General features: G+C 39.7%; 1 protein-coding gene across 2 annotated transcripts in view; it reads left to right on the top strand.

Annotated features, from left to right (window-relative positions):
* The first annotated feature begins 982 nt into the window (after positions 1-982).
* Positions 983-27279, top strand: part of NUP153 (nucleoporin 153) — a 73433-nt gene continuing 47136 nt past the window's right edge. The window contains exons 1-5 of one of the 2 annotated variants that reach the window (XM_028107349.2): positions 983-1591; positions 14288-14513; positions 25152-25400; positions 25518-25657; positions 25739-25867. In XM_028107349.2, coding sequence (XP_027963150.1) covers positions 1481-1591; positions 14288-14513; positions 25152-25400; positions 25518-25657; positions 25739-25867 — 855 coding nt within the window. In that variant the 5' untranslated portion in view covers positions 983-1480. Of the gene's footprint in view, positions 1592-1886; positions 1968-14287; positions 14514-25151; positions 25401-25517; positions 25658-25738; positions 25868-27279 lie in introns of those variants that run through there. The other variant, XM_028107350.2, reaches the window with a different exon arrangement.

Genomic DNA, 27279 nt, shown 5'->3' with positions numbered 1-27279 from the left:
ACTCTTAAACATTGAGTTATAGTCGTGGCTTTGACTGCTGGGCTTGAAGGTGCCACCTGAATTCTCTGAACCCCAGTCCTATCAGTTGAATGGAAGGGCTGGACCATGTGACCACCAAACCCTTTCTAACGGTCAATTCCTACAATCTCTATTCTTTGTGGGTTCAGCCTTTGATCCTAGCTTACTTACTTTCCTAAATATAATGCTTTCTATTCGGAGCAAATATATGTATACTTTTATGACCGGTAACCTACCACTTACCTCTAATGTGAGCTGACTGCGTGGGTAATAATTTTAACCATTTATTGCATTTCTTGTATACCAGGACAGGTACTAAGTACTCTACAGAAATGATCACAACAGCTCTATACCGTGGATTTTGGGGTTCCCATTTTAGAGAGGAAGAAGCCAAAGCTCAGAAAGTTTTGACTTATCCAAGGTCAAGCTAGAGAATGATGGAGCCAGAATTCCAGCCCTCCTGTTTGATAGCAAAGCCCTTACATGTTAATGGGACATTAATGAAACTCATTTTCTAATTCATCTTTAGGCTTAAAGATCTCGGACGTTGTTTTTCAACCTTTAAAAAAAAATTGCTCCGTATTAGCTCCTGTTTTTGATTTTACTGTCTGCCCGCTTTACCAACCGATGGGAAAGTAGAAGGAAAGGAGGTTACTGTTTTTACGTTGAACGCCTCTTTCAAAGTCTAAGTTTACGGCTAAGTGCAGTAAAAAGAATGGAGCTCCGGGCTTTGTGCCTCTGCGCGGATCCGCGGATCTCCTTCCGCGTCCTCCTTTCCGAGAACTCGGGTTCTTCCGCTGAACTACTCTTCCCAGCGTGCCGCGCGGCCGAGAGCGCGGGCTTGACCGGCCCTCCCTTGCTCTTGGCCTATCATTCGGTCGCAGCGTGATGATGCAAGCGCGTCGGGCGCTGACGAGTGACGGCGTTCTGGCTCGCGACCGCGGCGGCGGCCTTAGCAGCGGCAATAGGCGCAATAGCGGCGGCGACTGCAGGGACGACGACGACGACGACGGCGGGGCGGGCGCTGTGCGCAGAGGGGAGGGGTAGGCGGGCGGCGCCGGCGGCTTCAACTGCGGCAGCTACAGCTAGGGCGACGGAAGAATCCCCATCAGCCGGCGATCGAGTTAGGCCTAAGCAGCGCCTGGAGCGGCTCTCTCTGTCCTCTGCGGGGGATCTCCATAGAGACCGTGACATACACAGAGGCGGGGGTCCGCGGGAGGCTGCCGGACCGGAGCCAGCTCCTCGGCCTCTCTCGCCGCCACCGCCTTCCCTGCTGCCAGCGCGCATTTTCTCTCCACTCCTGCTCGAAACCTCGCGGCTCCTGGTGTGCCTGTGCTCCGGTGTGTGGGCAGCGAAGGCGGACTTTTGGGCTGGGGCCGGGCGGGGGGGGCTCTAAGGCCGCCACCTCTGCCTCTCCCGCCCCCTTACCCGCCCCGAAGCGGGAAGCAGCGGAGGCTCCGCCATGGCCTCGGGAGCCGGAGGAATAGGAGGGGGCGGTGGCGGCAAGATCCGGACGCGGCGTTGCCACCAGGGGCCAATTAAGCCTTACCAGCAGGGGCGACAACAGCACCAGGTACGGGACCCCGACGTGGTGGTGTCTCAGCGGGTCGGGAACTCAGCGGGTGGGAACAGGCGGTGAGGGGCCCTGGCGCCCCACGTGGAGCGGACGGTAGGGCCTGCGGAAAGGCCCGAGCCAGGCGGCGGGATCTCAGGCCGCTGGGGTGGCGACGGGAAGTGGGCTGAGACAGGCCCGTCTTTGCGGCACACACGTGTGGTTCGGGCCGCCTCCCCCCCAGCCTTCTGGGACAGGGGCTTCCCCAGGCGGGCGTAGGGCGGGAACGGAAATTCTAGGCCTACGATGCGCGCATTTCTTTCGTTTTTGGCGGGGACTGGGGGGTTTGAGCGTATTACTCACGTTCTCTCGAGGGAGAAAGAAGATGTGGCTGGAGGTTCGTATGCTTGCTGTTTTCTAGTCTCCCGCGTTTCAGTTTGTGTGGGGAGGGGGCTGTCCCCCGGCAGTCTGCTTCCGAGGCACCGGGGGTGAGGATGGGGCGCTGTTACACAGAAAGTGGAATAACTTTGTTTCATCTTATTAATTTCGCGTCTCCCCTGCCGGTGTCCTTCGATCTGAGAGCATCTGCTTAGATTCCGCCCCCCCCCCACCCATAACCGGGTTATAGTTACCTAGGCCCTGGGGCATTTTGAAAGTCCCTCTCCACCCCTTACGTCTTTTCTCCGCTGCGAGGCTCTTCCCTCTTTCCTTCTATCCTCCCCCCCACCCCATTTTATTTTGGAGGCTAGAATTGGCTATTATGCACAGTTGACCGGGACTCCAGTCCTGATCTCATGCACGAAATATTTTAATATTACGGGGTGTATTCTAGAAGTTTAGGTACTTTTGACACCCAGGAATGTTGGCGGTCTTATCATTAACCACCTTGTGCACTCATGGGTGTTTGAAATTATGAAAACGAGTTTATCCTAATTGTAAATGAGACATTTGATTTTGAGAAAATCCGATTTTTAAAAACCTCTTACTTGTTTGCTATGGGAATTGAATAGGAAACTGTTAAAAATTTATTTTAATAAAAGTCACTTACAAAACTTATCAGACAAAGGTGCAGGAAGTCTGTGTCTTAAACTTGTTAAAAAACAAAAGTATAGCAAAAAGGTCTGATAACTTGTTGCATCCTGTTAAAGGTAGAATTCCTAGATTGCTTTATTCTGGATGGTGATGGTTTTTGAATAACATGTTTGGTGATGGTGTTAAATTGTATCATTAAAAAAACTTTTAAAGTAGAAATTTGGGGGAAATTTTTCTTTAATGGTAAAAATGGTGATTTACAATATTAAGTAGCTCTCTGCTAATGGTTAGAAGTCTTGACATTACGTTTTCCTCCAGATATATACAGAAAATGATTGGTTTTCAGATTTCTTTGTGAGGAACCAGGGGGTACTTAGAGGCAAATTTAAGATTAGAATTCAGGTCACACGCCTGGCCATTTAACCTAATCCTTTTGTAGAATGGAAGTTAGACACACATGCTTTCTGTTTCTCCTGAAGAATAAATGTCTTTGCTTTCTTAGATCTTCTTAAAAGAAAGTTACTATATAAAAAGCGAAATGTTTTAAATACATATATTGTATGGTCTGGACAGAGATTGGAAAGGAGCTAATATATTCCAGGTGGCAAAAGTTACAATCACAGCTTATTTTTAAATGTACTTACATAAAAATCTAATTTTGGGGAGATGATGCCTTAACATCATAATACCTATGATCCCAGTTGTCTTAGAGCTGATATGATTTTAGGCTGTTTAGTTTTGCTTTAGAGTTTGATAATTTATCATTTCTCCCCATCTAGAATACTTTTAGCTTTCTGTCCTAGCCATTTAACTGAAGAAGAAAATACATTTTAGCTTTTGGATTGTGATTAAAGATGTTTGGGGTTTCTTGATCAACCCTGCCAGTGTTACTTAATGTTAGCAGAAACTACCAAAGTATCCAGGAGTATACCAAAAAAATGTTCAGTCTTTAAAACCTTAAAATAAAAACTGTCTTTAGTCCTTGCTGGAACTTTTGTGGACTTAAAAGACTACCTGCTTGCTGTCTACTGTCTTAGGTTTGTCACCTCTATGTTTTGTAGCAGCTGCTGAGTCATCATGAATAGCAAGGAGCTTCATGACATGGCATGTTTTACACTAATGTTACTTGATTAAGTGTCCATGGGTTTCTGGGCAAAAATGAAGTTTTTTGCTGTGTAGTAGAGGGTTGGAATAAGAATGAGAGGTCTGGCCCTGTTAGTTCATGGATGTTTGCCATTGCCTGTCAGGCCAATTAGCTTGTGCAGTCATGCAGTACCTGCAACTTTTGCGTGTGTTCTACTGACTTGTAATTTCCTGTTTTGACTTCTGGTTTAGCTCTGCTGAGATACATCTAAAGATTACATTTTTTCCTTTTAACTTCTCATCTTTAAAATGCCATCTTTCTTGAAGTTTGGAAACAGAAATCCATTGTCTTACTCAACTAACTGAAGGGTAGTAACTTAAAGAATTGTAGAAGCAAAAATGAAGAACAGCCCTGAATAATGTAAGTCGATCATTTTCACTTGCCTTCTAACTCAGCCCAGATGCCTTTAGGAAATGGTATCATTTTTCTAGTTGGGAATGAACAGGTCACCAAAGATGCGGTTTTTGTCACCCCTTCAGTTTCCTTTCCCATTTCTTGTGCAGATTGTCAGGCCCAGGAAGTCAGCTCTGGCTATTAAGCTTTTCTTAATAGTCACCACAAAAAACTTGAGCCCGTGGGGAAACCAAAACCTTGCTGGGGAAACCAAAACCTTGCCTGGGAAAGAGTCTACTGCCACCTCCTGGTGAGAGGGAATTACTTGTTTTTGTCCTTTCTTTGGGGGGTGTGTTTAAGGGGTTTTTGTCTTCTGGTTTGGAGCTGAGGGAATCCACTCATTTTATCTGCTTGGATGTAGTTTGTCTTATACCAAGTCGGTTTTTGCATTTAGCTATTTTAGAAAAAGGAGGGAACCTCTTTATTGAGTAGCTTAGATTAGGAGTCTGCAAACTTTTTTTTGTAAAGGGCCAGATAGTAAATATTTTAGGCTTTGTTGCCACAAGTTCGTTGTTTTGTTTTTACAACCCTTTAAAAAATGTAAAAATCATTCTTAGCCTGAGGCTTGTATAAAAACAGGCTGAGGGCTGAATCTGGCCCACAGACCATGGTTTGCCCAACCCTGATTTATGTGATAGTTTGGGATTTTTTGTTTGGTAGTTTCTATATGATACTTTCTTCCAGTATGTCCCACTTGGGATCTGATGGGGGAAAAAGTATTCTCAGTTTTGTAATGGAATGATAATTTAGACATGGAATACCTAAGTCATTCCAGAAGTCATTAAGTGGTTCTGCCTTTACTTTTATCTTTATTTGCTTTATTTTATCTTATTATTTTTTAAAGATTTATTTATTATTTATTTATTTTAGAGAGCAAGTGAGCACGAGCGGGAGGGGCAGAGGGAGAGGGAGAGAGAATCTCAAGCAGATTCTGCGTTGTGCACGGAGCCCAACTTGTGGCTTGCTCTCATGACCCTGAGATCAGGACCTGAGCCGGAACCGAGAGTCAGGTACTCAACGACTGAGCCACCCAGGTGCCCCATTTGCTTTATTTTAGATGTTAAATACTATCAGTGGAAACAGAACTGGGAATAGTTGGTAGGGAAAAAATGTACTATAATGGAATTAGAGCATCCAGGTTTGAATCCTGTTCTGCCAGGACTTAGAGAAGTTACTTAAATTCTCTCTGCTTAATTTATGCGTCTGTAAAATGGAAATTGTTGTGAGAGTTAAATGAGATGAGTAAATCTCTTATAAGAGGACCTGGCATATGTATAGTAAGGACTCATTTGAAACTGTTGTGATTAAATACAACCTTTTGTTTGTTTTTAAAGATTTTATTTATTTGAGAGAGAGAGCACAAGCAGTGGGGAGTGGCAGGGAGAGGGAGAAGCAGTCTCCCCACTGAGCAGGGAGCCCGATGCGGGGCTCAATCCCAGGACCCCAGGATCACAACCTGAGCCGAAGGCAGTTGCTTAACCAACTGAGCCACCCAGGTGCCCTAAATACAACCTTTTTTTTTAAGATTTATTTATTTATTTATTTGACAGAGAGAGAGAGAGACAGCGAGAGAGGGAACATAAGCAGGGGGAGTGGGAGAGGGAGAAGCAGACTTCCCGCTGAGCAGAGAGCCCGATGTGGGGCTCGATCCCAGGACCCTGGGATCATGACCTGAGCTGAAGGCAGACGCTTAATGACTGAGCCACCCACGCGCCCCGTGACAATATCTTATAGGTAACTTTTAGTAGATTACTGCTTTGGGCTTTATTTGGTCTCCTATGGCTAGTTTGAAAGGATTTAGGGGTTCCTTTTATTGTCCTTGTTAGATTACTTTTAATTATCTATTAATACCAGCTCTATAATATGGATAACTAAAAATAAGAGACTAAGCCAGGTCATGTTTCTCCTTACTGCATTAGGACAGAGTTTTGAAGGAGGTTGAAATTTGTGGCCAGTTGTAGTTTAAAATCTTTTTAGCCAGCACAGTTTTTATGCTCATGTTTTTTTTGGCTTCATCTCTTGAGGTTGAGCAGATAAATGAAAAGTATGGATTTTAAGTGGCTAGCAGGATTTGGACTGTGGATAGGGGAACCTTGACTGCTGAATGACTGTCTGTAGGTGGTAAAATATGACAGAGTAGCTTAAATTTGGAAGTTAAATTCAGATTATTGAAACCAGATTCAATATAACCATGTTAGAATTTGTATACTTCATTACTTTTTTCACTCATGGAAATAGTTGTGTGTTAAAGTTATAATACAGATGATTGTTAAAATTAATGTTAGAGTAGATATATTCTAAAACTAGCAATAACTGAAAGATTATGATGGCATCTAGATTTTTACTCTTTAGCATTTAAGATGTTTTTATAATTAGATATTTTTTAAGTCTCATGTGAAGTCTTGGGTTCTTAGCCCTTACTCTTCATTTGGGTTTGGAGGGAGCAAGGGGGAAAACTGATTAGGGAAACTATGAAGTAAGACTTTCAGAAAAGTTTGGAAAGGAGAACCTAGTGACATGGGAGTTCAGTGGGTAACGAGAGGAGTTCAGGGGGGAGTGTGCACAGAACCCTGGAAGAAAAGGAAGTGACAGGTCTCAACATAAAGGCAGCCAAAAGAGCAGATAGAAATCAAAATGGAAGATAAATTGGGGTGCCTGGGTGGCTCAGTCGGTTAAGCGTCTGCCTTCAGCTCAGGTCATGATCCCAGGGTCCTGGGATCTAGCCTCCCTGCTTAGCGGGGAGCCTCCTTCTCCCTCTCCCTCTGCCCCTCTCTGACCTGTGCTGTCTGGCTCCTGCTCGCGCACGCTCTCGCTCTCTCTCTCTCTCTCTCTCACATTAAATCTTTAAAAAAAGAACTGAAGACAGGTTATATTTGATATTTATAGTTAGAGATCCAGTGAAGTTATTTGAGAAAGGAGATTTTATAATCTGAATGCTACTATTTAATAGAGGATAATGTGGAGAAAAGCGAGTTGAACAGAAGTCAAGAAAACTAAAAACTAATAGAAATAGCCTTATACAAGGAGAGGGAAGACCATATACTCATGGTAAGGAGTTGGCCATGTAGGAGAGATGTCTCATAATTCTGAAATTACAAATTGGTGAAGAGATACACAAGAAATAATGTCTTTTTTTTTTTTTCTTAATGAGTTCTGAGTTAGAATTGTGGAAGAGCCTTGTCCCTCCTCCACCCTCTTTCATTAATCCTTGGCTGGTTAAAAGTAATTTGAAAAGTTAATATAGTCGCAGTGTCTTACACATTGAATGTGCTTAATATGTATTTAGTGTTGAATTGGATTTACTTCCGGTCCCCAGATTATTTATTGTAATATCAGTGGCATTTTTGACTTTTTTTTTTTTTGCCATGTTTTGGCAAACGAAGAACCCTTAGTTCTTGGAAAGAAAGAAAAGACTCAGTTTAACTAGTCCACATTTAAAGATTCACTCTTAATCCTTAAAATTAACTTCATTATTTATGATTACCTAGTGTAGACTTTGCTTTAGGGTTATAAGGAGTATTTTAAAAATTTTAATGCCCCATTTGTTTTGTTGATTTTCCTAAGCCCTTCATTAATTTTGCTTTCTTTGGCTACCTTTCTGCTTTTCTTCATTTAGTTGGCTTTGTGTTAATTTGTCATTCCAGAGGGATGGTTCCATTTTCCCGCACTCTTGGATAGGTTTCACAAGTTGTTTTTTGGAGGAAGGGCTATTATTGTGGCAACAAAATGATATTTTCTTAAGGTGAAACTATTACACCAAGAAAATGTATTACTTATTTTTGAATTCTAGATTTGCTGAAGTCCTTTTTAGCAATTTGTCACAGAATATTCCTTTGTGGGCATAAGAAATTGATTGAGCAGTGCAGTTGTGGATAAATTTTTTTTTTTTATTGCAGTTGTAGATAAATTAAAACAGCTGATCTGTGCGCTGTACAGAACCGTGCCTGTCCTCACAGAGGTGATGCTCTAGTGGAGCTGATGGACAGACTGCTTACCATCCTGCTTGACAGATTGCCATCGTGTAGGAAGTACAGGGGGTGCCTGTCCCAGACTTGGAGGATCAGAGAAGGTTTTCTGTGGAAAACTGACATCAAGTTATAATGGTGGCAGTTTTGCTTACCACTGAAGCCTCAGAAAGTTAGAGAAGTTAATCTGGTAAAGTAGGACTTAAATATTCACACCGTAGTAGACCTTTACTCCGTGTATGTCTCTTTCCCAGTCAAGTTTTTTTTTTTTTATTTTTATTTATTTATTTGGCAGACAGCGAGAGAGGGAACACAAGCAGGGGGAGTGGGAGAGGGACAAGCAGGCTTCCCGAGGAGCAAGGGAGCCCAATGCGGGGCTCGATCCCAGGACCCTAGGATCATGACCTAAGCCGAAGGCAGACGCTTAACGATTGAGCCACCCAGGTGCCCCGTCAGGGTTAAGTGGTTCTTCTTCAGGTCCATATAGGAAGCTGATTTGCCTCATCCCATAAAGACCTGAAACATTTTCTCTCAAGAACTCCTGAAAATGTAGACCTTCTTTAGTAATAGCATCAGAGGAGCTTTTCCCCTTTTCTAGTTTCTTCATTCTTTCTCACTTTTCCGTTTAGTGGCTGATGTATCCTTTGGTACTTCAGAACTCTTAAAAAAAAAAAATTGCTGGGCAGGGAGGTATCTCTCCAAGTCTATTTGATAGACAAAGTCCCTTATCTCTTTATAGTCTACCCAGTTCTGTGCATAATCAGATTTCTATTTTCCCTATCAGTTTTTAAAAATTCTAACATCTGGTAGTTGGTTATTTACTATAATGAAGTGTGTTAAATAAGTCTTTTACATTGGAAATAGATTCAAAAGTAAGCCTTTTGAATCAAACTGCTGGTTTGATTTTCAGAGTTGATATTATAAAGTAGGTATTTAAAAAATTGATATAACGGTATGATGTATTTGATAATAAGATAATCATGGAAATAGGGTGGTCTTTTAGGTAAAACTTTTGTTTTTAAAGATTTTATTTATTTATTTATTTGGCAGAGACACAGCAAGAGAGGGAACACAAGCAGGGGGAGTGGGAGAGGGAGAAGCAGGCTTCCTGCGGAGCAGGGAGCCTGATGTGGGGCTTGATCCCAGGATCATGACCTGAGCTGAAGGCAGATGCTTAATGACTGAGCCACCCAGGCGCCCCCCCCCCCCGCCCCCAGCCTTTTTTAAAGATTTGATTAGGTAAAACTTTATATTGTAGTTAAGCTTGTACGACAGTTAACGTTTACCAATGGCCTTAATTGGGAAACAGGTCACTGAGTTTTAGATGATTTTAGTACACTGGTTCTCAAACTTTAATTTGTGTGAGAATCACCTCAAGAGCTTCTTAAAACAAATTTGCATTTCTCACTTGCTCAAAGGTGACACCAATGCTGCTGATTTGAAGACTTTAATTTGAGATCTGCTGTTTTAGTCCTTTTATAGTGACTAGATAGGTATATAAGCTACAGAACAAAGGATTACACAGATTCACACACATATGATTAAAGAGTTATAAAAGGTTTCAGTAGTTTTTTAAGACTTATTAGATTTTGTATTTATTAATAAGGTTACCAGAACCTTAGCATGTGCCAAGGACAGTCCTATATTTAAGACTTCGCAATTTTTGTTCTCTCAGTCTATAATAGTTCACTAGAAATTTGCATGGCTAGATCTTTGCTTGTATAAAATAACCATCCCATTTTGCTCTGCTGCTTTATTTTTGTTCATAGCATTGAATCGCTATATTATGTGTTCATATTACATTTACTGGTGTGTTTGCTCCCAGAGAGCAGGAACTTGTTTCTGCTTTCGCCCCACTGTTCCTTGCCTGACATGTAGTGTGTGATTAGTAAGTATTGATAGAATGAACAAAGTAATGTCTGTGCTTACCTTTGTAAGTTAGACAAGATTCTAAAGTATTTTACAGAGATAAAGATTGGATGTAACTTTTGAGTAAGTATGAGTGCTTCCCCAAGTGTTGTATGTGTGTTCCTTTGTTAAAGCTACATGGACTGACTCTTTAATTTTCATGTTCATTAGGAAAAAAAATTAGCAAATAGCACTGCTTTATCAGTTAGGGACCCTGCAAGAAACAAAGAAAGAGTCTACATAGAGATATGCTGGTGGTTAAAGGAGTAGATACTGGATAGCAAGATGCCCAGAAATTAGCAGTAGTGGGAAGCTGCTACTCTTTCCAGGACTGGAAGGATAAGGAAGAAATGGTGTAGCTGGAGTAGAGGAATGGCCACCTGGCTGGAGCAGGGTTTTAGAGATGGGGCCTTTGATAAGAGAGGAAGCACAAGAACGACTTCTCTTTCCTGCCTTCCATTATCTCTAGTATCCCCTGGTATCTTAGGGGCCAGTCCTACCTTCTGGTAAGAAGCCAGTTTGGTTGGATGGCCTGTCAAGGATGGAGTGAGGGAAGAGCAAGTGAAGACCAATGCAGCATCAGATCTGTGATTTGATAGATTTTACTGTGTAGGAAGAGCTAAATTTATTGAGAGTAATGAATGGATAGAAAGAAAACCATTAATAATAGTGCAGGTAAAAACCATGGCTAAAGTTTGGGGATCACTGGGAAAATACTTGTATAAGCTGCATTATATTCAGCACAGTCCACTCACTGTAAGATTTGTTTTTTTGAGTAATTTTAGAGTATCTTACAATGTATTTTAATTACTGTCTGACTAGTGTTCCACATACATATGTTTTCCAGATCTTAGGACTTAAGTATAATTTTTATTTCCCTCTTACAGAGGGACGTTTTCCCTAAAATGTAGTTTCCTGAAATGCATCTAATTTCCTAATGTCTTTGACTAGATTGGTCGTTCTCAAACTTTAGCATACATAGGAACCACTCCAGAAAGTTTGTTAAAACAGGTGAGCCCCGCTTTTCTGAGTTTAGTCGGGCTTGGAGAGGGCTTGAGAGGATGCTGACATTACCCATAAAGGGACCACACTTTGGGAACCATTACATGCGAGTCCACTGAGCTTAATTTTTGTGGTTGCCTTAGGGTCATTTACCCTAAGAGGTATCCTGAAGTTAGGGATGTTGGTTTTTTTTATAATGGTTCCAGGTCAGTTTTAACACCTGTTCTTTCTTTTTACTGTCAGGATCTTCATGCTACCCTTCCTTATGCCACCAGTAACTCCTCTCTCGCAGTACTTTCCTTGTACTAGAGCAGCTGTGGGCTGTGATCAGATACATTGGTTACATTTTAGTTTAGAAAAGAGAAGGATCCAAGCAAAGCTCATGAACTTTAGTGAGTGAGCTTTATTTTATCCATTTTGACTATTCAGTTTTGTTTACTGATTATTCTGCACAATACCTAATGCTGCCCCATAAGTGACCTTTAGTGAAGTATGGTGTTAATTTTAAGTTGCTCTGTACTCGCCCCCTCCTTTTTTTTTTTTTTTTAAGGATTTATTTACCAGAGAGAGAGAGCAAGCACAAGCAGGGAGAGGGGCAGAGGGAGAAGCAGGCTCCCCTCTGAGCAGGGAGCCCGATGTGGGGCTCCATCCCAGGACCCTGGGATCATGACCTGAGCCAAAGGCAGGAGCTTAACCGACTGAACCACCCAGGCGCCCCTAAAGATTTTTCATTTATTCATTTGAGAGAGCGAGTGAGCGAGAGCAGGGGGGAGGGGCAAAGGGAGAGGGAGAAGCGGACTCCCTGCTGAGCAGGGACCCCCCCCCCTCCAATCTGAGGCTCAATCGTAGGACCCTGGGATCATGACCTGAGTCACCCAGGCACCCTAGACTTGCCCCCTTAAGTGAGCAGGGATCACAGGGAATCTCTGGTATTTTTAGTAGCCTAACACCTTAAAAGTTCACAAAAAAACTTATTTTACCTTAAATTCTTGCTATCATGCTCAAGCTAACTTACCGCTTCTTATCAAGTTACTTTTTTTCAAGTCTTATTTAAATAATGTTATATCTTGTAGGGGCGCCTGGGTGGCTCAGTCCTTGAGCATCTATCTGCCTTTGGCTCAGGTCATGATCCCAGAGTCCTAGGATCGAGCCTCGCATCGGCCTCCCTGTTCAGCGGGAAGCCTGCTTCTCTGTTTCCCACTCCCCCTACTTGTGTTCCCTCTCTCGCTGTGTCTCAGTCTGTCAAATAAATAAATTCTTAAAAAAAAAAAAAATGTTATATCTTGTAAGCACTTTTCAGTCTTTGAAATATATAGGGAGGGGGTAAATAAATATTTAAGTGTAAATAACAAGTAAAAATAAATAATAATATTGTATGTATCTTTTTATAAATACTAAATCATGGATGTAGTTATATTAATCTTTCTTTCCAAAGGAACTAATACTGTGTAACATTAGCATTGAGAGGGGAACAGTGAATTTGTGCTTTTCAGTAGGGAGTCTTTTTTATAGGGCTGCTGGCTTTCTATGTTGCTGGAGAGCTTACGTCATTGTGGTTCAAAATTTCTGTTTGGAGACTAGGTGGAAAAATAATTACATATTTCCCAGTTGTTACCTACACCTTTCAAATAGTGGAGAAAATACTATTCAAGTGCCAGTATTAGAAGTGTGTTCCATCTTTTCTGTTGACAGGATATTTCAAGGTCTCTTTGTCTTGGGTTAGCTTTCGGAGTAGATTTATATATTCTGCCTTGATTTTTAACTGTTTTTTGTACCTGCCAATTCATGTTTTCCCTCCTGTGATTCTTTCTTTGAAATTCTACTAATGCTACTTTATGAAGGAAATCATTGCTTAAACTTGCTTATCTCCCCTGTTTGTTTCTGCTATTTTTTTTTTCTTCCTCATTAGTAATAAAATTATTAGTATGTTACTGTTATATTTTGGAAATTGTGAAGTGCTTTCACATTATTTCGTTTGATCTTCTTATAATTCTCTCTCAGGTTGGAGTGGATGTTGTTGTTTTCCCTAGAGTAAATCAAAGTACAGGGATGTACTCAAACTTTATCCTAGCTCCTACCAATCCCAAAGCCCTTCCCTTATTTTATCCCTAGATAAACCTTAGTGGTTGTGTTTGTACCTTAGGTAAGTTACTTAGTGCCTGGCACATAGCAAAGCTGCAATAAATGTTAATAGTACTGATAGTTGCACCACATTTTTTCCCCTCCCTTTAATAGTTGTCATAATAAAATTAATTCCTTAGATCTTCAGACAACATTTGATGTAACAGAATTTTCCCATCAAAAAAATCTTAGGTTATTTATTGAGTTTATTATGTTGGATTGTTATATATCTTTAAAAACCTCATTTTTATTTGTCCAATTTTTTTCTTAATGTGCAAGAAAATAATTGCTTGAGGAAGCTGTTGAAGGTATTGTTTATGTTGCTTTTTTTTTTTTTTTGCAGTTTTATACCTTTATTTGACAATCAGCGATTAGTTCTCATCCACATTAACTAGATTTTTGAAAGTGGTGACAGGTACATAGGTAACCAACACATAGAGTTTGTTTGGTGAAACTTCGCCCTCGTTACATTTTCTGGACAACGGCACATGGGTATGGTTATGGACCATTCCTTATTCCTTTGGTCCAGACAAGTTTGTGGAGCCTGGTGTCGATGTGCACATCTGGAGTTCCCATCTCCTTCATGGCACATTTCCGGATCTCTTTGAGTGCCTGAGGGGCACGCTTTTTGAAGCCCACTCTGTGGATACACTTGTGGATATTGATAGTGTATTCTCTGGTTACTACCTTCTTGATGGCAGAACGGCCCTTCTTGCCACCCTTCTTTGCAGGAGCCATTCTGCCGGGCCCTGGTTGGAAAGGAAGCGTTACTTCTTTTAATATGCTAGAATCAAAATAGATGCCTTTACTCTGGGATTATAATATTTTAGTGCATTATCTTATTACTCAATCTAAAAAGTATATGGCTTATTTGATGGTTTGTAGGAGTTTTTAAGGGTTAGAGTATGGGGCCATTTGGGGCAGTTATTGACTCATGGATGTCTGCATATGGAAGAAAGAAAAAAGTAGGAATTTCGTAATGTCTATAGCATTTGTAAAATAACCATCATGTCAGCATTAACTCAAATAACTGAACTTCAGGAAACTTTGTTGGAAGTAGTCATGTTTTGCTTGATGTGGCTTTCTGTAATTAGGTACATATTTAAAAAGATAAATTTCTAAAACTGCCTTATGTATCTCTTCTTCCAACAGGGCATTCTTAGCAGGGTTACAGAATCTGTTAAGAATATTGTGCCAGGATGGCTACAAAGATACTTCAACAAGAATGAAGATGTATGCAGCTGCTCAACAGACACAAGAGAGGTACCACAGTGGCCAGAAAATAGAGAAGATGATCATCTGGTATATGCCGATGAGGAGAGCCCTAACATTCATGATGGGAGAATCACTCCTGAGCCAACAGTCAGTCATACAGAAGGTACATAGAGTGTGAACATTTTGTTATGTGTGATATCTCTTTATATTACCTTGCTGTTGTAGATCTCATTGGGGAGTACCTAAACCGTGTAGGAGGAGGGTGATGCTCAGGTTCAAATGAGTTATTTATCAGCTTTTTGTTTAGTAAGGGAGATTGACATATCAGTTAAGAATGCAAGCTCTAGGGTTAGACTTGGGTTTTGAATTTTCAGACCATCAACTGTCATGTGGCTTTTTGGACAAGAGAGTCTATTTTCTCCTCAGTATCCTCATAAATTGTTTTGAGAAAAGTAGATGTGAAGCCCTTCTGACGGGTCCTGGCACTAAGGGAACACTGTATAAGTGTTAATTGTTACAATGAAGCTGTGCTAATGCCTCCCCCAACACTAGAATTTAGGTGTAGCATAACCGCATTTGGCTCCTGCCCTTTCTGCAGCAAGCTCAGCTGGGTCATTGGTCTTAGAATTAAGTGCTTCTGCATTTTAACAGCTTGAACGTTTTTGGATCCTCTTACAGCATTTTGATGGGGTTTACAAATATTCAGTAGCTTCAGTATAACCCATGAATATGGCATATTTGGAAATATTACTCTGTCGTTTCACTGTATATAGTTTTTACAGCTTTCTTGATATATAGTTCACATACCCGTTTAAAGTGTACAGTTCAGTGTAAAAGAATGAAACTGGACCACTTTCTAACACCATACACAAAAATAAACTCAAAAGGGATTAAAGATCTAAATGTGAGATCAACAACCGTAAAAATCCTAGAAGAGAGGATAGGCAGTAATTTCTCTGACATCAACCATAGCAACATTTTTCTAGATATGTCTCCTGAGGCAAGGGAAACAAAAGCAAAAATAAACTGTTGGGACTACATCAAAATAAAAAGCCTTTGCACAGCGAAGGAAACAGTCAACAAAACCAAAAGGTAACCTACTTGAATGGGAGAAGATATTTGCAAATGATACATCCAGTAAGGGGTTAATGTCCAAAATATATAAAGAACTTCATCAATTCAACACCAGAAAACTCCACAAACATTCCAATTAAAAAATGGACATAGGATCTGGGTAGACATTTTTCCAAAGAAGCTCTAAAGATAGCCAACAGACATATGAAAAGATGCTCAACATCACTCATCAGAGAAATGAAAATCACAACACTATGAGATCACTTTAAACCTGTCAAAATGGCTAAAATCAAAAAGGCAAGTAAGTGTTGGCAAGAATTTGGAGAAAAAGGAAACCTTGTACACTGTTGGTGGGAGTGTAAATTGGTACAGCCACTGTGGAAAACATTGTGGAGGTGGAGGTTCCTCAGAAAACTAAAAATAGAATTACCATATGATCCAATAATTCCACTACTGGGTATTTAAAGAAAAAGAAAACACTAATCTAAAAAGATAAATGCACTGCTGTGTTTATTACAGCATTGTTTATAACAGCCAAGATATGGAAGCAATCTAAGTGTCCATCGATAAGACGAATGGGTGAGGAAGATGTGGAACACACACACTGGAATAGTACGTGACCATAAAAAAGGATGAGATCTTGCCATTTCCAACAACGTGGATGGACCTAGAGGGTGTTGTGCTAAATGAAATAAGTCAGAGAAATGAGAAAGACAAAACCATATGATTTCAGTCATGTGGAATCTAAACAAACAGTTGAATAAACAGAAAGCAGGATCAGAATTATAAATACAAAGAACAAACAAACTGATGGTTTCCAGAGGGGAGGGTGTAGGGAGGTTGGCAAATAGGTAAAGTTGGGCGGGAGATACAGGCTTCTAATTATGGAGTAGGGGCGCGCCTGGGTGGCTCAGTTGGTTAAGCGACTGCCTTCGGCTCAGGTTATGATCCTGGAGTCCCGGGATCGAGTCCCGCATCGGGCTCCCTGCTTAGCAGGGAGTCTGCTTCTCCCTCTGACCCTCTTCCCTCTTGTGCTCTCTGTCTCTCATTCTCTCTCTCTCAAATAAATAAATAAAATCTTTAAAAAAAAAATTACGGAGTAAATCACGGGGATGACAGGCACATCATAGGGAAATACAGTCAGTGGTACTGTGATAGTGTTGTATGGGGACAGATGGGGGCTACACTTGTGAGCACAGCATAATGTATAAACTTGCGGAATCACTATGTTGTACACCGGGAACTGATGTGATGTTGTGTGTGAACCTATATTCCAAAATTTAAAAAGATAAAAGTATTCAATTCAGTGGCTTTAAATATATTCACAGTTGTTCAGCCATCACCACAGTCAGTTTTAGGACGTTTTCATCACCATCCTTATCACCACCCCCAAATCCTACACCCATTAGTAGTCATTCCCCATCCCAGGCAACCACTGATTTGTCTTTGTCTCTCTGTAGATTTGCCTAGACTGGACATTTCATATAAATGGAGTCACAGAATATGTGGTCCTTTGTGACTGGCTTACTTAGCATGTTTTCAAGGTTCATCATGTCGTGGCATGCATCAGAACTTCATTTCTTTTTATTGCCAGGCAATATTCCATGGTATGGATAAAACTACATTCTGTTTATCCATTCATTAGTTAATGGACATTTGGGTTTTTCCACTTCTTGAACATTATGAATACTGCCGCCATGAATATTCATGTGCAAGGTTTTGTGTGACTATGTTTTTTCTTGTGTGTATACCTAGGAGTAGAATTGCTAGGTCACATGGTAATTTTAACATTGTGAGGAATAATTGTTTTCCAAAGTGGCTGTACCATCTTGCCTTCCCACCCACAGTGTATGACGATTACAATTTCTTCACACCCTCACCAATATTTTCCATTTTTAAATTTTTTTTAAAGTTTATTTTTTATTTCTTGTAATCTCTGCACCTAACATGGGGCTTGAACTCATGACCCTGAGATCAAGAGCCGCATGTTCCTTTGACTGACCCAGCCAGGCACCCCTTTAATTTTTTTTATTATAGCTCTTCTAGTGGGTTGAAGTGTGGTATCTTGTGGTTTTGATTTGCATTTCTTGGATGACTAATAATACGGAGCATCATACCATATGCTCATTGGTTGTGTATCTTTGGAGAAATGGCTATTCGCATCTCCTTTTTCCATTTTTAATTGGGTTATTTGTCTTTCTATTGTTGAATTGGAAGAGGTCTTTATATATTCTGGATATAAGTCCCTTATCAGTGTAGGGTTTGCAAATATTTTCCCCCCTCTGTGGATTGTCTTTTTTACTTTCTTGATGGTGTCCCTTGAAGCACAAAAGTTTTTAATTTTGATGAAGTCCGGTTTATTTCTCCATATGTTTCTGTATATACATATGTATATTTTCTTTCACTACGTTTCAGCTTATTTGTAATTATAAAAGTTTTCTAACGCTGTGTTGAAGTCTTGTCTTGCCTAAATAATCAACGTGAGTGTATGGCCTGTTAATTTTGGTGGACATAGTAACGTCTTTTCCTGCCTGATTGGCTTGTCATGAAATCTAGTGACAATGAAATAGGCCTGAAAAAAATGACTCCCAGTGTGGACAAACTGCTTACCTGTTTTCTTAGTAATACTCGATTTGGCTTAGTCTTTATTTATTTTTTTAAAAGATTTTATTTATTTATTTGACAGAGACAAAGACGAGAGAGCAGGAACACAAGCAGGGGGAGTGGGAGAGGGAGAAGCAGCCTTCTGCTGAGCAGAGAGCCTGATGTGGGACTCGATCCTAGGACTCTGGGATCATGACCTGAGCCAAAGGCAGCTGCTTAATGACTGAGCCACCCAGGCGCCCTGGCTTAGTCTTTAAATGTTTGCTTATTTTTTATTAGAATAACTTAAGAGGTTCTAATATTTATACTTGAGACAGATTTCTTTCAGGTACATTACCAACAACCGCCTTGAGGCTTTATCTAGTAGGTCTACGCTGATTGCCTCCATGTCCTTTTTTTTTTCATGGGCATTGAAGGGGACCCCCAGGTTCTCTTTTCATTAGAGACTTCCAGTTCCGGCCTATATCCACAGTGACTGACACTCTTTTCCATCTTAATGAGCGTGCTTTTGAGGATTAACTAACTTGAATTAATTTAGTTCAGGTGCGAGATAAATGGAGTGTTTCTCATTTTATATCTATAACGTTCTTTTTTGTGTGTGTTTGTATTTTCATCAAAATAATGGAATTAATTTAGTGGTGTGCCAAGGTCAGTTCCAACTTGGATTTTATTCATTATGTGATTAAGTTTATATCAGACTCACAAGTAAGGAGGATAGTGCAATGAAACCCCCATATACCCATTACCCAGCTCTAAAGACAACTAACTTATGACTGATCTTGTTTTCTCTTCCCACACTTACCCACTTTCCCACCCTAACTCCTCTAATTATGTAGAAACAAATTGTGAGCCGCTTCTTGATACTAATTTCAGGAACTTGATAGCATTTCCCACCTCATTCTTATCTTAGATCTGAACCCTGCTCCTATCTTTTTTTTTTTTTTTTAAAGATTTTATGTATTTGTGAAAGAGACAGCACGAGCTGTGGGGAGGGGCAGAGAAAGAGGGAAAAGCAGTCTCTGCCCCTGAGCAGGGAACCCGATGAGGGGCTGTGGATCATGACCTGAGCCAAAGGCAGACCTTTAACCAGCTGAGCCACCCACGTGCCCCAATCCTGCTCCTATCTTAAACTTTGTTAGTTCCAGGTAGTTCTTTTCTCACAGTATTTATTGTATTATTCAGTAGTTGTAATCCCATAATGTGTGATTTAAAGTACCACTGATAACTCCCCAGTGTGATGAATATTATCTTACTAGATAAAGAACTGTTTACTCTGAAACATGACATTTAAATTTGACAGTGCATTCTCAAAAAACAACTTAGACCTATCTGCTCTTAAAGTGGTGTCAAATTATAGAAAGCTTAAAATAATTGAAAGCTTAAAGCAGTCCTGAATGTTGTTTCCTCAATATTAATTTTACCAGTATAACTTTTATATTAATAGTAACTGGAGCTGGAGGGTATTGTGCATTCTTCAAATAGTACAGGGCAGTAAGGACATTTACGGAATCTGTGGCCCATTTAAAATCTGTTATCTGCGTACTTCGTTGTGTTGACTGTCTTAATGATGGTGAGCCTTTGGGTGTCTGGATTTCTTCTGCTAGGTTAGTGGAATCTGAAATAATGTACAGGTTTCATTGAGTCAGTTACGAGTTCAGGCCTCTGAAAGACTCAACAATGGCATATCTAGTACACTAGTCAACAGTAGATTGAAGTTGTAGACTGCTTTGTCTAATTGATACCATGTGATTATAGGTATACTCTTAGAAACTGAGCATTTGTGGCTGATATAAATCTGTAGATGACATGGCCTTGTTTAGTCTTATCCCAAACTGTGTCTTTTGGGCTTGGTTTTGGGGGTAAAGAAGCTCTGTAAGTACTAAAAAGTACCATTGCTGTTAGCATCATACCTTCAAGTAGAAGTAGGTCATAGTAGATTTCTTTTTCCTTTGTAGTTTCTGTGTAGACTAGATTTAGCAGATGTCTGTTGATAGCTAGAAAATTGTCCCCTTTTATCCTATAGGATAAACTGATGTGGGGATGAGAGAATGAGATAAGTAAAAACCAGTTTTATGATCTAATATACTACAAAATTAGAATACTAAATACCCTAAGAAACATTTTAATCTTTATGTATTTGTGTCCTGACTGCAGAAAAATTGAAATAATATAAGCTTAACTGTTAATACTGGTAGATTTTCAGACTCTAGCCAGTAGCTGTCTTAACTTGAGTGAGCTTGATAAGAAATTACTACATATAAAACAGTTTAAATGTTCTATTGAATTTTTAAAATATGGTTTTTCATGAATAGTGATTTTTTTTTTTTAAGATTTTATTTATTTGACAGAAAAAGAGAGCAAGTGAGAGAGCACAAGCAGGGGGAGCAGCAGAGGGAGAGGGAGAAGCAGGCTCCTGGCTGAGCAGGGAGCCTGATGCGGGGCTTGATCCCAGGACCCTGGGATCAGGACCAGAGCTGAAGGCAGACGCTTAACCGACTGAGCCCCCCAGGCACCCCTCTTTTGGTTAATTTCTAAGTGTTTTATTCTTTCCGATGCTATTGTTAATGGAACTTTTTTTTTTTTAAGATTTTATTTACTTATTAGAGAGAGTGAGAGAGAGCAGGAGAGTGGGGTGAGGGGCAGAGGGAGAGGCAGACTCCCCACTGAGCTGAGCAGGGTGGGGGAATCCAATGCGGGGCTCGATCCCGGGGCCTCCAGGATCATGACCTGAGCTGAAGGCAGACATTTAACCCACTGAGCCACCCAGCCACCCCTGGAATTGTTTTCTTATTTTACTTTTCAGAATGCACATTGTTAGTGTATAGAAACACAACTCATTTTTGTGTATTGATTTTGTAATCTGCTACTTTGCTGAATTTGTTTATTCCTGCGGGTGTGTGTGTGTGTGTGTGTGTGTGTGTGTAATACTTAGGAGTTTCTCCATATAAGCTATATCATTTGTGAATAGGGATATTTTACTTCTTCCTTTCCAATTTGGATATCTTTCTTCTGCTTGCCTTACAACTCTGGCCAGAGCTTCCAGTACTCAGTTAAAAAGAAGTGGGTAGAGCAGGAATCCTTGTCTTGTTCCTGATTTTAGAGGAGAATCTTGGTCTCTCACCACTGGGTTTGATGTTAGCTGTGAGTTTTTCATATATGGCTTTTATTAAGTTGATGTTTCCTCCTAGTCCTAGTTAAGTGTTTTTATCTGCATCTTATTTTTTGCATAAGAATACCTTGAAACTAATCCAGAATTGTTTTGTATTTCTTACGCTGTTAAGTATTTTTGAAGACATACTTTTGGGAAGAAAATTACAGAGTAGCAAATACAGTCCAGCAGCACATTAAAGAATAGCAGCATCTTCTTACTGGGAAGAGTTAATTTTGGGGTGTAAGGAATCATTCATCATGAGGGACTTATTAATATAATTTAGCAAATTTATAGGTGAAACAATCTTACAATTTTTTTTTCTTTTCTGGTAGATACTTAATAGGCATTTGCTAGAACTTTAAGTCCATTCTTCTTTATTTCATTTAGAAATTGGAGACCACCACTTCCTTAACATGTTAGTCATCCAAAGGCCAGAATCACATGTTATGGTGAAACATTAGAAACATTCCCATTATCAGGTATAAATTGGAAGCCCATCATCACTACTTCTAGATATTAAAGATGTAATTATAGAGGATGTATGTATATGTATAAGTACTGGGAAGAAGGAGGCAAAATGATCCTTCCTTGCCATTAATACCCAGAAAACCTAAGCCAATTGATTAAAAAAACAAAATAAAACAAAACTTATTAGAATAAGAGAATTGAGAAATTAATCACGAAGTTAATATAGGAAAAAAACCCAATAACTCTTATTTAAGCAGTAACCAGTTAGAAAGTATGAAGGAAGAAAGGATCCCACTTACACAACAAAATATATAGAAATAAATTAACAAGGAGTGTATAGTACTCTAGAAGAAGAAATTCTTTTGAGTTCTGCTGAGGGACATAACGGAGACCTGAACAAAAGGAAAAGTCAGTAGTAAAACAATGCTGGGCATGATAGCACTTCCCTTTTTAAAATCTTTTAACTGGGGGCACCTGGGTGGCTCAGTCAGTTAAGCATCTGCCTTTGGCTCAGGTCATGATCTCTGGGTCCTGGGATGGAGCCCCACACATCGGGGCTCCTTGCTCCAGGGAGTCTGCTTTTCCCTCTGCCCCTCCCCCACTCATGCCCTCTCTCAAATAAATAAAATTAAAAAAAAAAAATCTTTTAGCTTTAGTGTGATCCAGATCAATTTTAACGAGTCTGTTAGGAACTTACTTATTTTTATTTTATTTTTTTAAGATTTATTTAGAGAGCACAAGGGGGATGGGCAGAGGGAGAGAATCTCAAGCAGACTCCCCACTGAGCGCAGAGCCCAACATGGGGCTGGATCTTACAACCCTGAGATCCCAACCTGAGCTGAAACCAAGAGTTAAATGCTCAGCCGGCTGTGCCCCCCAGGCACCCCTAAAATACTTATTTTAAAGCCTTTGTTAAGGTTAAATTGGCTATCTTATATTCAATTCCTATTGACTGTTTTTTCCCCTCACTATTGATCGCATTTTTGTTATATCAAATAGTTTCTGCCTAAATATTGTCATTTTGAATAATATATGTAAACATTCTGGATGCTGTTATCTTCCCGTGAGGAGTATTGATTCTTGTTTGATCAGGCAGTTGTTATTAAATGATGATTTTGAACTTTGTAAACTTAGATTTATGTTTTGTTAATGTGTATCTCTGGAAGGTCCAAGGTGTTTAATTTCCCTGAAGTGGTAGGACTTAGCCTCCAAACTGTTTCCCCTCTGGCTTTTAGGATGAGTCTGCTGTAGGTCTTGTCCTAGGACATCATCCCTAGTCTCAAGGGGAAGCGTTTCCAACATCTTAGGTGAATGCCATGGATTTTAAGGAGGTGCTTATAAAAGAGATATCTAAGTTTTGGCCACACTGTAGCTTCTGTGTGCTTAGCACTGCTTCTTGCCCCCTAGCATTGCTTACCTCCTGGTGTCTGTTTTCTCAACTCTGTAGCAGCTGGTATTTGGTAGAGCCTTAGATGGTCTTACTCTGTGCATGGATAGCCCATTCATTCTCTGGATGCTCCCATTTGGACTTCTGAAGGCCCCGCCCTAACCAGTTTTCTACAGTCCAGTGCCCCATTCTGATTTCTGCCTGTCATGTTCTGCTTGGACTCCAGTTTTCTCTTCCAGGTCCGAAAATATACCTAGGTAGAGAGTGGGGTAGTGATAGGGCTCACTTTTTGAGTTTTCTATTTATCTTGAGTTTTTCTATTTTTGAGTGCTGTTTTCTGTTGTCTGAAAGATATCTCATGTTTTGTCCAGTTTAATAACTATTTAAATTATAGCAGAAGGGCTAGTCTGGAGGCCCAGTTACTCCAGCCTAACTGTTAAGTCTTTTGTAAACTTGACAAATGATTTTAAAGTTCTTGAAAATATACCTGAAGATGAACAGAGATTCTGAAAAAGAATAAAGGGAATGGGGGGGGTAGGTTGGAGTAACTTTTATAGTTACTAAATGTGTTCCAAAGTTAGAGTAGGTAAAACATTATTGTACTGGTACAGATAATCAGGAAAGGAGTGAAAAGCCTTTGGAATTTAGTATTGTGGTAGTGGTGGCTTCTCTATCAGTGATTAAAAGATAGCTTATTTAAGAAGGTTATTTTAGAATATGAACAGGCTAACCACTTGGAAAACAATGAAGCTGAATCATTCGTTCACTACTACATCATAACTGATTCCAGGTGCACTCAAGATTAAACATGATATTGACATAAAAGTAATGGTACAGTACCAAAAAAATGAGCAAAATTTTAAATTTCTTATAGTCTTGGTAAAAGTCTTTGTAAACAAGGTACAGGTTATTTTTTGTACTGCAAAAGACACCATCAACAAAATGAATAGGTTCAACCAATGGTGAAAAATTAGTTGTAATATTTCAGATCATATCACAGTATCTTACTGATCAAAAATTAGATTTTACTAAGCTTAATAGTAAGAGGGACTGTATCAGTAAGCAGTTAATAGAAGAAGAAATATAAATGACCAATGAATATAGAGAAGAATGCTCAATATCCCTCTCATTTAAGTAAATGCAAATAAAATGATGCCATTTGACATAGTAGATTGACAGAAATCAGAAAAGGTTAATACCCAGTGTTAGAGAGGATGGTGGAAATGTCCACTGTCATTTGCTGTTTGTGGGAGTTTAACTTGACAGGATCATAGTATGTCTCATAAGCAGAAATGAGCACATGCTCTGATCCAGTCCAGACAGCAGTTTCACATATCAATGTTCATCCCATTGAATCTCATACCTTGGATACTTAGGCATCTTTAGGGGCCCAATTTAGGCTTACAGAATCAGATATTTTTGTGGATAGCTTAAAAGTGTTTAATAATTTGTCTTCATGTTTCTGTCATATTCTTAGAGAACCATGGATTAATCCAAAAGAATACTCTGAAAAGTATGCAGATATCAGTGCATATTTGTTTGATGGAGCATTGGGAAAATAATCACATAAATATAATCAGTGACTATGATAAAATACAATGTGGTCTTTAAAGGGAATGCTTTATATATAGAGACAATTATATTGGTAAACAGAAAAACAAGTCCTAGAACTGGATTCATGGTGTGATTATATAATTAGGGAAAACATTTATGTATGCACATAAAATATCTGGGAGGATATACATATTTAATAGTGGTTATGTCTGGAGGAACCAGACATCCTTTTTGTTTCATGACTTTCTTATATAGCTTCTTTGATTTTATTTTTTACGAGCAAGTTTTATAATACCAATTCAAGGAAAATAAAGGACCATGCACTTTTAGAAGTTGTATGTGAACCCTGAAACATGGTTTGATACTAGGTTAAGTAAGTTCATTGTGGTTAGATGAAACCTTGTTTGGCTAAAGAATAGCATAAATTGGGCTTATCATGGGAGGCTTCAGTGACTTGCATTGAAGCTATATTTATTATATATGTTTTTTTAAACACCATTTTGTTGTGATATTGTATTTTTCTAAGCTGTATTTTCATAATATTAATGCTTTTTTTTTTTAAGAACCCTCAACAACTAGTACTTCTTCAAATTACCCAGATGTATTAACAAGGCCTTCTCTTCATCGGAGCCATATGAATTTCTCCATGTTGGAATCTCCTGCATTACACTGTCAGCCCTCCACATCTTCGGCATTCCCAATTGGCAGTTCTGGATTTTCCCTTGTAAAGGAAATTAAAGATTCTACCTCTCAGCATGATGATGATAACATCTCAACTACCAGTGGTTTTTCTTCAAGAGCTTCTGATAAAGGTATTCTTGGTATTTGGTAGCGAAGTTAAATTTCATGGGATAGGTTTTTTTCTGACTTGTAATTTCCATTCTCTTGTAATTAGTGCTCTTACTATGCAGTGAATATTTTTGTTTCAGATGTAGCTGTTACAAAGAACACTTCATTGCCACCTCTGTGGTCCCCAGAGGCTGAACGTACTCCCTCACTCTCACAGCACACTGCCACCAGCTCAAAAAAACCAGCATTCAACTTATCTGCCTTTGGAACACTTTCCCCTGTGAGTACTAATACAATTTGATTTAATCACATTAGGTTTGAGTGTTTATTGCTCATAATTTATTGTTGTGTTTCTGTGCAGTCACTTGGGAATTCTTCAGTCCTTAAAACAAGTCAGCTTGGAGATTCTCCTTTTTATCCTGGAAAAACAACGTATGGTGGGGCAGCAGCTGCTGTAAGACAGCCTAAACTACGAAACACACCATATCAGGTTGGTTTGAATAGGAGAAGGACTGGGAACCTAAAAATAATAATAATAATAATTGACAAGTAACTGATGGACCTCAAATGGAGTTGTGGCTCGGTTATTTTTTTGGTAAAGTAATAGAACTGGATTAGAAACATTCTTTTCATTTAGGGACTGTCTGAACATTATTTTAGACCTAAGTGAATATTTATTCATTACATTTTTGAGTGTGTTATATGCGTCTGTGCTTCAGGAATTAATTTAGGAGTTAATATTTCTTTTTTAAAAAAATTGAGGTGTAAATTATGTATAGTAAAATTTACCCTTATTAGAGTAATTGAATTTTAACAGAATACATACAGTTGTGTACCCACTCTGCAAAGTATTGAATAAACATTTCCATCACCCCAAGTGTTACCTTATGTCTCTCTGTAGTTGACCCCTCTTTCTGCTTTCCACCCTCTGGCAACCACCAATCTGTTTTCTTTCCCTGTAGTTTTGATGTTTCCAGAATGTCATTTAAATTTAATCAGTACAGTTTCTAGCCTTTTGAATATGGTTGTTCTACTTAGTGTAATGCATCTGAGATTAATACATATTTTTGCCTTTATCAGTAGTTCCTTTTATTGCTGAGGTGTAATTTGTTTATTCATTCACTTGTGAAAGGACACTTGGGTTGTTTCTGATTTGGGGCAGTTGTGATTAAAGTGGTTATGAACATTTTGTGTGAACATAAATTTTCATTTCTGTTGGGTAAATACCTAGAAGTTGGCTGCTGGGTCTTATGGGGTAAGTATACATTAAACTTTATAATAAATTGCCACACTGATTTCCAGAATGGCTGGTACCACTTTGCATTCTCAGCAGTGAATGTTCTGGGCAGCACTTGTCATCAGTTCTTTGTTTTTTGTTTTTTTTTATTTTAGCCATTCTAATAGGCATGTAGTGGTAACTCCACATTACTGTGGTTTTTATTTATGAAACTGAGCATCATTTTGTGTGCCTCTCTGCCATAAATGTATCATTTTTAGTGAAACATCTGTTCAAATCTTTTTCCCATTTTTTGTTTTAAAGGTTTATTTATTGGAGCGCCTGGGTGGCTCAGTTGGTTAAGTGCCTTCTGCTCAGATCATGATCTCAGGGTCCTGGGATTGAGCTCCGCATTGGGCTCCCTGCTCCGCGGGAAGCCTGCTTCTCCCTCTCCCATTCCCCTTGTTTGTGTTCCTTTTCTCACTGTGTCTCTCTCTGTCAAATAAATAAATAAAATCTCACAAAAAAAAGATTTATTTATTTTTAGAGAGAGTGTGAACGCACGTGAAGCGGGGGAGGGGCGGAGGGAGAGACTCTCAAGCAGACTCCCAGCTGAGCCAGGAGCCCAGTGTGGGGCTTGATCTCATGACCTGGAGATCATGACCTGAGCCAACAAGAGTCAGACA

Source organism: Eumetopias jubatus, unplaced genomic scaffold, assembly GCF_037043125.1.
Source record: "Eumetopias jubatus isolate StellerSeaLion01/CBP00866 unplaced genomic scaffold, mEumJub1_p1.0 scaffold_6, whole genome shotgun sequence".
NCBI lineage: Eukaryota > Metazoa > Chordata > Mammalia > Carnivora > Otariidae > Eumetopias > Eumetopias jubatus.
This window is presented reverse-complemented; position numbering and strand designations above follow the sequence as displayed.